We start from the raw sequence: 12,212 nt of genomic DNA on the forward strand, positions 1-12,212 counted from the left end.
TATTAGACGGTTGATGATGTTACTTAGCACTCACACTTTTAATCTGTTTCATACATTTGAATGTATATGCAATCTCCAATTCAAATGTTTATTTGAATTTGTTCAAATAAAAATTAAAAAAGTTTAACAATCTTGATTATTAAATATAGGGAATTGTTTTTGACATTCTAAAAATTTCATTCTACACTCCAAACTTTCTATATTAGGAAAGAAAAATACACTCGTGATGAGGGTAGAGTAAGATTTTTAGAATGCCAATAACACTTCTCTAAATTTATAAGGTGAGAATATGATACAACAAAATGTGAGATACGTATGTTCTACGCGATTATCCAAAAATATTTATAACAAGGAGTCGCAGTTCACGGGGTCCCCAGACAGGTTTTTCGGGAGTTGTTGATCCCTCAATCGTCTCCCCATGTTGTTTTAAAGCGCCCAAACCCAAACCCTACCCTCAGACCAAGGAAGGAAGCAGAGATAGAGATATGGCGACTCCGAGCTCAGCCAACAAGTCGTACGAGAACGCCAAAGCAGAAGGGAGCCGTCGGTAACATGTTGAAGAAGAGAGGGCAGTAGGCGGAGGCCCTCAAGTGGCCAACATCGACCACCATCTTTCTGTCAAGTACTTGTGCCAAAAGTATTTCCTCCCCGCCTGGCGCTTGTCAGTCTATCGGCGAGCTCTATCTTTGCCTCGAGGTTTTCCACACGCTCTTCTTTTTCAGGTATACAATTTTGGCTTATGGCTTTTGGCTTTTCAGTTGCATTCAATCTTCACATATTTTCAGTTATTGAGTTGGGAATTTTGTGGTGGTTTGCGTGCTAAGAAATATGGGGAAACAGAAATGTTTTTAAGATCTTGTAGAGCAGCAAAGAGCGAGTACTCAACTAGGTCGAACCTGTCATAAAATGTTTTTAAGATCCGAGGATGGTCATTACAATGTTCACATCAACGCTCAAATTTATTCTTCATGTTTAACTGCAAATTTATTACCATGAAATATAACTGTATTCTTCATATATAATTAAATTTGTTCCTGCCTTTATTGTGAATTTATTTTTTAGCTCTGTGAGTTTGCAAACATGAAGAAGATAATAGCAAGTGAACTTGATGACAAAGAAAGGGTCAGCGATTCATTTTGGTTAATGAAGAAACATACGAGAAGCTAAGAGAGTTCGAGAAAGCGCTTGAGTGGTACAAAATGAGTTGGAGAGTACCGGTTAATTGGTGACTTGGAGGTACGTTGGCATTTTCGATAACATTGTACAACACGCCTTGTGTTTTGTTCTTTTTAACAAAGAAATATCATAGGTAGGATTAACAAAAATGCTTTTATAATTTTCTTAATGTGAATTAACATGATTTGTACTCTTTTCTGTTTGGTAGATGCTTACGCTTACGCATAATCGCTAATCCTCAGGGGCAAACATTAGCTAAAATTAATACAGGTAATGTTCTTGACAGCACTGACAATCGGCGAGGAACGTTAGAGGCGTACAAAGAAAGCTGCAGGTATGGTTTTTCTAAAGAGTTACTGCATTCATGCTTGTGGTTGTGCATATTTGAAATTGTAAAATACAAGTTGGTGTCTTTCTTTTTTTTATCTGACCTTAGATGTTTATTGTATCAAAAGCTTGTATTTTACAATTTCAAATACGTACAACTGCGAGCACGAATGCAGCAGCTCTTTAGAGAAAACATACCTACAACTTTCTTCATATGCTTCTAACGTTCTTTGCCGATTGTCAGCGTTGTTTAGAACATTATCTGCATCAATTTTAGCTAATGTCTGCCCTAAGAATTAGCGATTATGCGTAAGCGTAAGCATCTACCAAACAGAAAATAGTACATATCATGTTAATTTACACTAAGAAATTATAAAAGCATTTTTGTTAATTCTACCTATGCTATTTCTTTGTTAAAAAGAACAAAACACAAAGCGTGTTGTATAATGTTATCGAAAATACCAACGTATCTCCAAGTCATCAATTAACCGGTACTTTCCAACTCCTTGTGTACCAGTCACAGGCTTTCTCGAACTCTGTTAGTTTATCATACATTTCTCTAATAACCAGAATGAATCACTCAACTTTTCTTTGTCGTCAAGTTCACTTGCTATTATCTTCTCTAATGAACAGCTTGATTCAGGCACAATGTCTCCTCTGTCAGATTTCGAACACCAATCCTCTGGCACATTTTCTTTTTGAAGCTCTTTATTTTTTTGCCGTTTCAATTTGTCAATTAGCAGCTTCACTCTCCCACATGGAGTTACTTTCATTAATGGTAACAAATACTTACATCTTATCGAAAATGAGTATTAACCGTTCGTATTTAGTTTCCTTGGAAGTTAGAACATAATTCCGCTTTAATTTATATGATCAAACGCATGCATCAAGGAATCTTCAACTTTATCAAATCTTATCATGTAGCTATGGTGCGTATTATCTAGACTGGTGATGTTGCTGCTGTAACCTGTTGTTGTGGGCACAATGGTCTCTCGACTTCCTTCATTTCCACACTTCATCACATTCACTGTTTTACAGCGAGATGGTGTCTAGATTGGTGACGTTGCAGCCCGTGTTGCAGGGAGATTTGATAGCAGGCTACTGCAATTCAAGTTGGGCTGTTTCTTGCCATCTGTGAGAGCTCTCTCGGGTCAGCAACTATGGCGTTCCTTTCTGCTGCTCTGAAAACGATTCTCTTCAAGTCAAGAAGAGAGGTAACATGTGCTTATTGAAACCTCCAGTTAAAGAAGTCACCATACTAGCCGACCTGAAGCTCCACAGTGACGTGCGGATGACAGAGCGAGCTGAGTTTTACCATCACATGATATTTAAATACTTGAGCCTTAAGAATATGCATTTTTTCTCTATATTTTCAACCAGTCTCTGCTCAATTGAAAACGGTGATCTCTATTCGGAATATGGACTAACAACTTACATGCAAGAACTAAAACGAAATTAAAATAGTGGAAGCGTTGCATGCACTCCACTTTTGGCCAAGCGAGGTGCTTGGCATGTGTTGGCCCAGGAAATCTTGTAACTAGCTCCGAGCAATTGTTACTTTATCTCCATGGATCAATTGAATAATGGAGTAGCCAGCAAGTGGTGTCTACGTATTTAATTCATTTAATGCTAAAGCGGTAAAGGAGATGAAATCTCAGGATTTTTGGGGTTCACTAAGAGGCTACATAAGAGGGATGAGTATCTTATATAAGCGATCAGACACACAAAAGTAAATTTACATCACACTGTTGTGGAGCATTTTTGCAATCCACGTCAAATGTATACCATTGATGCAACTCAATTTTTAAGATGAATCACTTAAACTTTATAGTTTCTTATTTATTTAACCTTTACCCCGAGTTCCATTGAGGGTTGACTGTACTGGTCTTTTGACTTCCCAATTTTGAGTATTAACAAGAGTACAAAAATTTGTGAATTAACATATTGTATATAGGAAATTTTTTTATAACTATAATCATAGGTTCAATCTAGAATTTCAGAATTTGATCCTAATTTTTGGTAGCAAACATATCAATATGATAGAAGCAAAATCTGTAGACAATGACATTTTAGAATGAACTCACCGGACACCACATAATTTACAAGTAAAATAAAATAAACAACTAAATAAAACACAAATTTATAACACTCACTCAAGAGAAGCAACAGTTAGATTTAGTAATTATAAACAAGTTAATTTAGAAGATGATGAGAGGGAAATTCATTAAAGTGTTAGAATGCCTTTTGATAATCTAGACATTAACATGGTTAAGCAAAATTTTGGTCAAAGTTTATAGAAGATATTGATAAACTGTTAGGATTACGTAAAATATCAAATGAAAAAAATAATTTGAACAAAAGTATGGAACATACTGTAGGAGGAGAAAAAGTATAACAATATTTAGAATTAAAAATAGAATATAACACAACGCATGAAAGTTTTGTAAACAGTGTCCCGATCTAATGAAACTTGTTAATGAGAACTCTTAAATTAAATTTTTATGGATAACGAGTTCGATAAAACGTTATTAAGGCAAACTTATAATGTGGAATAGCCTAAATTTCTTTACAACTTAGTGTAAAATATCATTATGTGAGAGGAATTACAAAAAAAATCATTAATAGTAGAAAGTGGTACATCGATGTAGTTACAAATAAGATGTTTTAAGTTTGAACCTACGAGGAATGCATTTTGGTTTTATGTTTTACGGAATAAAGATCAAGTTGGTGTGTCGTGTGAGCGTTTGGGGTCCGCAATCAAAAGAGGGAGTGGAATTAGAGATTCGCCGAAGCACTATTTCCATGCCCACTTTTTCGGCAGATCATCAAATAATAAACAACTACAAATATCTCTCTCACACTCCATCACGCCTCTACTTCGATCTCACCGATCTCTCTCCCCTCTCCGAAACCTAAACCTCCAACTGAGAAGGAGAAGAAGGAGAAGAAGAAGATGGCGCCGCCAGTGGCAGCGGCAGCGGATGGTCAAGTCCAAGGAGGACAGCAGCAAGGAAGAGGCGGAGGGTTTGGTCAGAGCATCACTGGAATCATACGGATGGCTGTGTTTTGGTACTTCGCTTCCAAATTCTTTTCTCCCAAGAAGGCTCCTTCTGACCCCTCTCAGCTCAGCTCCAATCTCTTCCAAAAGGCTGAACCCCTGGTCTGCATCTCTCTCTCCATCTCTCTTTGTTTTTATTCTTCTAAAAATAAAATCTCTCTTTGTTTTCACCCATCAATTTCAAGTTCCGGCTTTGTTTCCTCAAGAAATTTACAAATTGAAGTTAATATTCATTACTTGCCGGTTGTATCAGATACATATTTGTAGCAGCTAGAGATATGTGTGTGTGTGTGTGTGTGTGTGTGTGGACGTTGAAGTGGAAAGGAAATGAACACATACGTTATGATTGTAGAACCAAAGTGGATATACAGGGAAAGATATACACCCAATGAAAAGTTTTAGTCTTGGTGATTGGTTATGGAAAAGAGAGCATTTTGGGTTTAAATCTTTGACAGTTAAAAGGGTTAAGTCAATACTGCTGCTAAGTGTTATTCTTTTCTGGAGTATGCCTGATTTTGCCTTAATACTATTGTTACTTTTCTTATTATTAGAATTATATTTATTGTAATTTATGTATTCTCCTCAGGATATGTGGTTGTATATTTCCGAACGCGAAAAGTTCAATGAATTCGGCAGTGAACGTGAACTTGTGTGGCATGAAACTAATATCCCGTATGCTGTCTGGGGGCCAGAGAGTACCCGGACTCTGTCTACGAAGTACTATCCATCTGAGGTATTACTTTTAAACTTCTGTAAATTTGACATGGTCCATGTGTTTTCTCGTGTACTAGTGTTTGGTAGGCTGCCAAATTCAAAGGTATAAGTAGAAATATTTATTCTTTCAGGCCTTAAAGCACAATGGAAGTCTCTATGCTCATGTTTTCTTTGCACGCTCTGGATACCCTCCAGACCCAACTGATCCCGAATATCAGCCTCTTGCTGCATTTGGAAAGACACACTGTAAGATTGTCTCCTAGATTTCATTTGTTCATTTTCTTTTCAAATTCTTCCATCTCATCATGAATACTGGACTTAATTTCTCTTTTTGTTGCTGTCAGCTATTGTGACACACCTGCCAAAGTCAAAAGCTGATAAAAAGAGGAGTTTGCTGGGGGGCTCGAAAGATTCTGATGAGAAGGAACCACTTGTTGAGGTACGTTGTATTCTTTTCTATTTGCTATTTACAGAAATTGTTTAGATTACTACGTAGCACCAGTTGCTTCTCTTCTTGACCATTTTTTTATTTTTATTTTTTGCTCCCTCTAGTGCTATTGTTTGTTAGCAATAAAATTGTCTGTATCTCAAATAAAAAGAAACAAAAAGATTACTATTAATAAATGAAATTTGAATACTAGAATCTCTATCTATATGTTTGGTCTTTTTCTTGGGAGAAGAAACAGTAGTTTTATAAAGAATTACACCCTGAACAAGGGGTTGGGTGGGCTAGAAGAGTCCACCTGAAAGGGTCGAAAGTGATATTTGCTGATTTTTAATGGGAACTATGGATACGGATGTAGATATGGACTATTGAGTTCTAGACTTAATGGACCTAGAAAGAGCTTCAACTGTTGGCTTTATCTCATGGTTGGTTGCTAATTTAAAAGTTTTTTGGTATGGGTCACTGTCCGAGTCCTCTTTCTCACTTAAAAGTGGTTATATTGAACTATGGAGATTGGAACATTGTGGACCCAGGGGGTCCCCTGTTTTGGGGGGGGGTGGGGGGGTGGGGGGGGGGGTGGGGGGTGGGAGGAATATTTTTTAGTAGTTCAAGGCTAGAAGGTTGGTGATATTCGATCAAGGGAGTCGGATACTGTGGCTGTTGGTGGGGTGATTGGGAGAATGAAGAATAGCCTAATTTGTTTCTGAACTCTTACAATTACTTTAAGTTTGGTGTCGATTGGTCCTTGACCAAGTTCTTTGTATCTTTGTCTTGGTTTTCAATATATTTGTATTTAAAAAAAAAAAAAAAAGATATGGAGAAGTCAGAACAGCAACTTCAAATTCTCATGATAAGAAACATGAGTTTCCGTCCTTTTTTTATTCTTCTATAGTGCTATGGTTATTTATCCTGATGAAATTTATCTTGGTTACTCTAGGTAGTTGATGATACTCAAGGTGATTCTGAAGATGATGGTCCTGTGGAGTGGGTATCATATTGGAAACCAAATATTACTATTAATTTGGTCGATGATTTTACACGGTATGCTTTCTGAGTATGATGCAACTGTAAGGTTTTGCAAGTTCTTGACAGAATATCTTATTTAGCAGAACTTGCTTCCGAATTCGAAAGTTAAGATATTGTAGGCTAATTTCAATTGTATTTCATTTTGCCAAGTTCCCAAAATAAACTATTTATAAAATTGCAATTGGTGTATTATATTTTAAAGAGAAAATGTGCCTATTTCATATTGCTAGCATTTCTTTCTCCCACGTACAAGCATATTTTTCTCAAATGAATTTTCCATTTTCCATTTTTTGATTCTATTTTTTCCTCTGTAGGTACCCTCATAATGCTGTTCCACCTAATGTTGCCCCTTGTATCCTTCTAATTTGCCATACTGTCTTTCACAGCCATACTTTATGGTCTTTCATGAAATTTGTTTGGCAAAATATCTGTATTGGAATGTTTGTTAATGCAACAGTTCGTTGCATTACATGTTTCTGTGGTGTATACTAATTTGACTGTGAAGTACGTTGTGTTTGTCTATGTGCATGTAAGTACACTCACCAACAAATATTGGCATATTATAGAATCTAGTGCTGTACACTTTTCCCTATTAATTTGGTTGCTGGTGATGGGGATCGATTGGACTACACCATATCATTGAAATTTCTGCATGATTGGTTTCATGATAACACATCTTAGTTCTGGACATTGGCTGAGTAACATGTTTCCCTTATTCATTGTGTCTAACTACATGCTACAACAAAGTTATGCCTGGTGGTTAACAGATACCAGTTAAAAACATCTTAGTTTTCTGCCACTGCACAAAAACTAGACACGTACCAACATTATAATTTTCTTCTGTTTTTTTATTCATTCATTTCTATTTTTGGTTTGCTTTCTGAGTTTCATGTTTTTATGACAAATTACAGCTCCCAATATATATTAAATCCCTGCAGGGGGATGAGGGTTTTAGCTGTGAAATAAAAATTGTATTCTTGGTGGTTGTATGCATAGGTATGGTGCTTTTCAGTATGGAAAAAAATAATTTGGAATTTGTGTTTTTATTGTTAACATCGTCGATTGAAAATATGTGATCTTCATAAGTTCTTTGATTTATGTTTGTCACCTTTGTCTTTTGGTTGTATCAAGCATTAACTTGACTAAAATGTGGGGTGTCTGAGGTAAAACATCCTAAGACTGGAGCTTTGGTTTTCTTAACTTTAGATTGGCAGACTTGAATGTTGAGCCTAGTTCAGGGGACTACTTTCCAACTATTTTCTTCAATGAATTTTGGTTACTTCGAGATAAGTTGATACCAATTAATGAGACGGTGAAAGAATTGCCTCTAAATCTGGAGATAGGTCCCATAAGCATGACCAAATGGCAACTATTCCTGCAGATTGATCAGTCTTTCCAGATTCACCGTAGTTATGGAAGCATGCTCGAGGGTGAGGCTGATGAACTGAAGGTATTGCTTATTTTTGTTACTGTAGGAGATTTCTGGCATTTGCCTTTAATAAATTCAGTTATCATATTTTGATATACTTCCTACAGTGCTTGAAAAATGGTAAATCAGATTATTGTTTTGGTCGATAAAAAAATTGGGGAGTTCAAAAAATAAACAAAAGATATGCAATGTATTGTAATATAAGCATTGTATGAGTCTTCATCCTCTTTCCTATGCACTGATGTGGAATTCTGGGTTTCATATGGATCTTAGTGATGAGGAAATGGGGGAGTTTCCTTTTTTTATTATTTTTATTTTTTATCACAATTAGTGTTAAACTGCGTCCTTCTAGGCAATCTCGGAAGAACTGGAAGTCGGATTTTTCAGGGACATTTCTTGTAAATCTTACTTATGAAGGTTCTTTGCTAAGGGAGGGTGCTGAGAGTGAAGATAATTTGTTTCTGCACTGCCTTGGCTGTTTTGTGCTTATGGTTTAGGCGGTTTTGGTAGCCAAATTTGAGCTGGGTTGTTCCAGGATTGTGTGGCTTTGTAATGCAAGATGCATAAGTTATTTTGGAGGGAGGGGTGTGGTTCTGGGGATATGTGCTGTAGTGTTATTCTTTTTCATGAATCTTGCTGCTTGAGGATGAATTTGTGATATTTATTGGTTTTCTTGTTTTTTTCAAATGCTAATTGATTTATTATGCATTCCAGAGAGTATTCTTGGAAGGAAACCCCTACCTCCTTGTAATCACAATGGTTGTTTCTTTACTTCATTCAGTGTTTGACTTCTTGGCATTCAAGAATGGTAAGTATTGTTCTCTTTTGTTTTTGCTTGCTTAAAAACATATTGAGGATATGTCATGGATTTTTAGTCTAATTTTTCTTTCTCTGCAGATATTCAATTTTGGAACAAAAATAAATCTATGGAAGGACTATCTGCAAAGTCTGTTATTGTGAGCTTCATATGTCAGCTCATTGTCTTCCTCTATCTACTTGATAATGATACTTCATGGATGATACTTGCAAGTTCTGGAATTGGCTGCTGCATTGAGTTTTGGAAAATTGGGAAGGCCATGCACATAGAGGTATCGGATTAAATTTGCATAATGTCACAGAAGTGATTAGGCCAAATAAATCACCTCACTTTGTTTTTTGTATTGTTTCTCCTCATTTTTTGACATTCTAGCTACTCTTTTGGAGTTAGGCTCATGAGTTTGGAATGAGTGTGTAGAACGTTTGTTTGCATCTTCTTTTAAATTTATTCCTGCAAAAGATCAGGAATCCTCGATACGTTTGAAACTCTGCAGATTTGAAACTCAGTCACATAACAAAGCTATTTTAAATAATGATCCTGATCTCTAGCTTATAAGCTTAATATTTGTCTTTTCCATCTCCAGATTGATAGAACCGGGAGGATACCTAAGTTGAGGTTCCGAGACCGTGAGTCATATGCAGGGAATAGGACAAAAGAATATGATGATATGGCAATGAAGTATTTGTCATATGTGCTCTTCTTCCTTGTTGCATGCTCTGCTATTTACTCGCTTAAGTACGAGCGTCACAAGAGCTGGTATTCTTGGATTCTGTCTTCACTCACAAGCTGTGTCTACATGTTTGGTAAGTTCTCGGTTCCCCCCATTGTTTTTATATGCTAATATTTCTCCTTACTGTAGTCGAAAATTGCACAACTTGGTCATCAGTTTAAACCATTTCAGTACTCTGTATGATTGTATCAAAGACGGTATGAGGGACCTCATATTGAGGCTGCACTAATCACTATAATTTATAACTGTATTTCGGGATAGCTTTATATTTTTCACTCTCCAGTGAGAATTAAGTTAGTACTACCATTTTCATTAACTTTGGTAACCCTGGTTTAATTGACTTTGAAAAGAGTCTGCACTTCATAATAATGAGTTGACGACGTAAATGTCAATCTTCCTATATTGCATATATTGGTCGTTAGTCTTATTTGTGGTTAAAAATTGATGATTGCTGGTGTCACACTTGTTTTTAATACATTGTCACTGCAGGTTTTATTATGATGTGCCCTCAATTGTTCATTAACTATAAGCTGAAGTCAGTGGCTCATATGCCATGGAGGCAGATGACATACAAGTTCCTCAACACCATCATTGATGATCTATTTGCCTTCGTCATAAAAATGCCAATGTTACATCGCCTTTCGGTCTTCCGTGATGGTGAGTTGTGGTTTATTTTCTGCAGTAGTCATATACCATAAAATCTGTGCTCTTTTTTGGTCCATAACCTGTGTTTGGGATTAGATTGTTACCTTGTTGAAATTTGAGTTAGTAAACATTGGTTGCAGTATCCTGTTTAGGTTACCATCATGTTGATATGTCAATCAGTGTGACGTAGCTCATAAAAAATAGTTCATCCTTAAAAGCTCTGTGTTGGACTGAAAGCCCAAACAACCCGTAATCTTCTTGTTTGGGAAGCAGTGTGCAGATGCTTAGTTATGATATTTGAAATGCTGTTAAGATTAATCTTTGGAGGGTAAATTGTCAGTGATTTGCATTTGTGTTCTGGATTCTCCTTTTGTAAAACACTGCTACTAAGCTAGAAATTTGTGTCTAGCTTTTTCTTTCTCAAGTTTGAGCGCTGGGAACACGGTGCGGTAATACCCATTGTAATAATAAAATTAGTTGAACACTTGAAAAAAAAAAAAAAGTTTTCCAACCAATTGTATGATTACACTTGGTGGACCGGGCTGTATTCCCGGCACACTGAAAAATTTCTCCTCAAGTTCGCCCATTCTTGCGCCTAGGTTAGCGTGTTACATTTAAGCGACTATCTTATTCTGAATGCTTATTTGAAAGTAGTACGAGAGTAGCTGATTCTGTGTTTGTTTGAATGCTGGTTGGACTTTGGTTCGTATATTTATCTCCCCGTTTTACTGATTTTCATTCTTGGCTGGCAGATGTCATATTTCTGATATACGTATACCAGAGATGGGTCTACCCGGTCGACAAGAAGCGTGTCAATGAATTTGGTTTCAGTGGTGACGATGAGGGCACGGGTGGTGCAGAGGTCACGGATGGTGCAGATGTCACTGCTGTTAAGGAAGAAGAGAAGAAAACCAAATAAGCTGTGATGTTTTATAGATGATTTCGGTTTTGTACAACGAATTGTAACTCAATTAGGGTAAACATTATTCTCAAAATCTTGTTTTCTCCTTTTTGGTTTACGTATTTAAGTTAGGTCTTGTTTTAGTAAAGGTTTGGTTGCAGGCCTTGGCCGGTAGGGTAAGCTTTTCCGAGTAGGTGATCATATTTTGGTCTGGTTGGAGGGAGTGTTCTAACTTGGTCCTTTGTTTGAGCATGTTCACTTTTCTGTCCTATTGATAATGCCACATTTTGAAATTTCATTTTTTTCTGTAATATTTTTCTTACTGGCTCTGCATAGAGTAGTGGAGCATGAAATATTTCATCAATTTTGTGGCATGACTATTAGGTTGATAGGCAAGTTGAATTATTCGATTTTAGTTGTACTTTTTGCCGTTTAGTACATTAGTCTAGTGATATTCCTCTTAATTTGTAAGTGAAAGGTTTTAGGTTCGATTCTCATTGAAGGTGAATTTGAACCACATTATTGCTAGCTCTATGTGAGGTTAAGCCCACCTCCTTCTCGATAATATTGTTTGTTAAAAAAAAAAAAAATTGTACGTTTCAAATCCTTTAGGGTTGCTTATTTTTATGCCATCTTCAACCAAGGGCTAGTCAGAGGGTTTGTTTTAGCCCTCTGGTTCTATAAGATATTAATATTTTAATGAACAGTACAATGTCATATTTGTCTCCATCTCCAACTGAGGGCCAAAGCACCATAGGGTCCGTTTTAGCCCTGTCACAAAAAACCGTATTTAGCCGAGGGCCATAGGGCTAAACATAATTTATTATTGAAAAAATATTGAAGGAAATTTTTGAAAATTTGAAAGAAATATTGCAGATGAAGGAAATATTGAAAAAAATATTGAAGGAAATTATTGAAAAATTGATAGAAACATTGTAGATGAA

General features: G+C 36.3%; 1 protein-coding gene and 1 long non-coding RNA gene across 3 annotated transcripts; both read left to right on the plus strand.

The window, feature by feature from the left end:
• Positions 1-391: 391 nt before the first annotated feature.
• LOC148690902 (uncharacterized) lies at positions 392-3,101 on the plus strand. Of its 2 annotated transcripts, none has more exons than XR_015956434.1 (2): positions 392-722; positions 2,428-3,101. It is a non-coding gene; the product is annotated as an uncharacterized LOC148690902 (long non-coding RNA). The 2 variants fall into 2 exon arrangements; XR_015956433.1 differs by having other exon boundaries at positions 2,542-3,101.
• A 1,082-nt stretch (positions 3,102-4,183) lies between these two features.
• Positions 4,184-11,566, plus strand: LOC137733564 (uncharacterized). The gene is made up of 12 exons (XM_068472703.2): positions 4,184-4,663; positions 5,148-5,294; positions 5,407-5,521; positions 5,620-5,714; positions 6,658-6,761; positions 7,061-7,098; positions 7,961-8,196; positions 8,890-8,983; positions 9,073-9,263; positions 9,576-9,795; positions 10,212-10,379; positions 11,120-11,566. Exons 1-12 carry the CDS (start codon positions 4,457-4,459, stop codon positions 11,284-11,286), a joined length of 1,782 nt encoding a protein of 593 aa, XP_068328804.2. The 5' UTR covers positions 4,184-4,456; the 3' UTR covers positions 11,287-11,566.
• Positions 11,567-12,212: the final 646 nt, after the last annotated feature.

The sequence above is a fragment of the Pyrus communis genome, chromosome 15, assembly GCF_041283825.1.
Source record: "Pyrus communis isolate YQ-2024b chromosome 15, ASM4128382v1, whole genome shotgun sequence".
NCBI lineage: Eukaryota > Viridiplantae > Streptophyta > Magnoliopsida > Rosales > Rosaceae > Pyrus > Pyrus communis.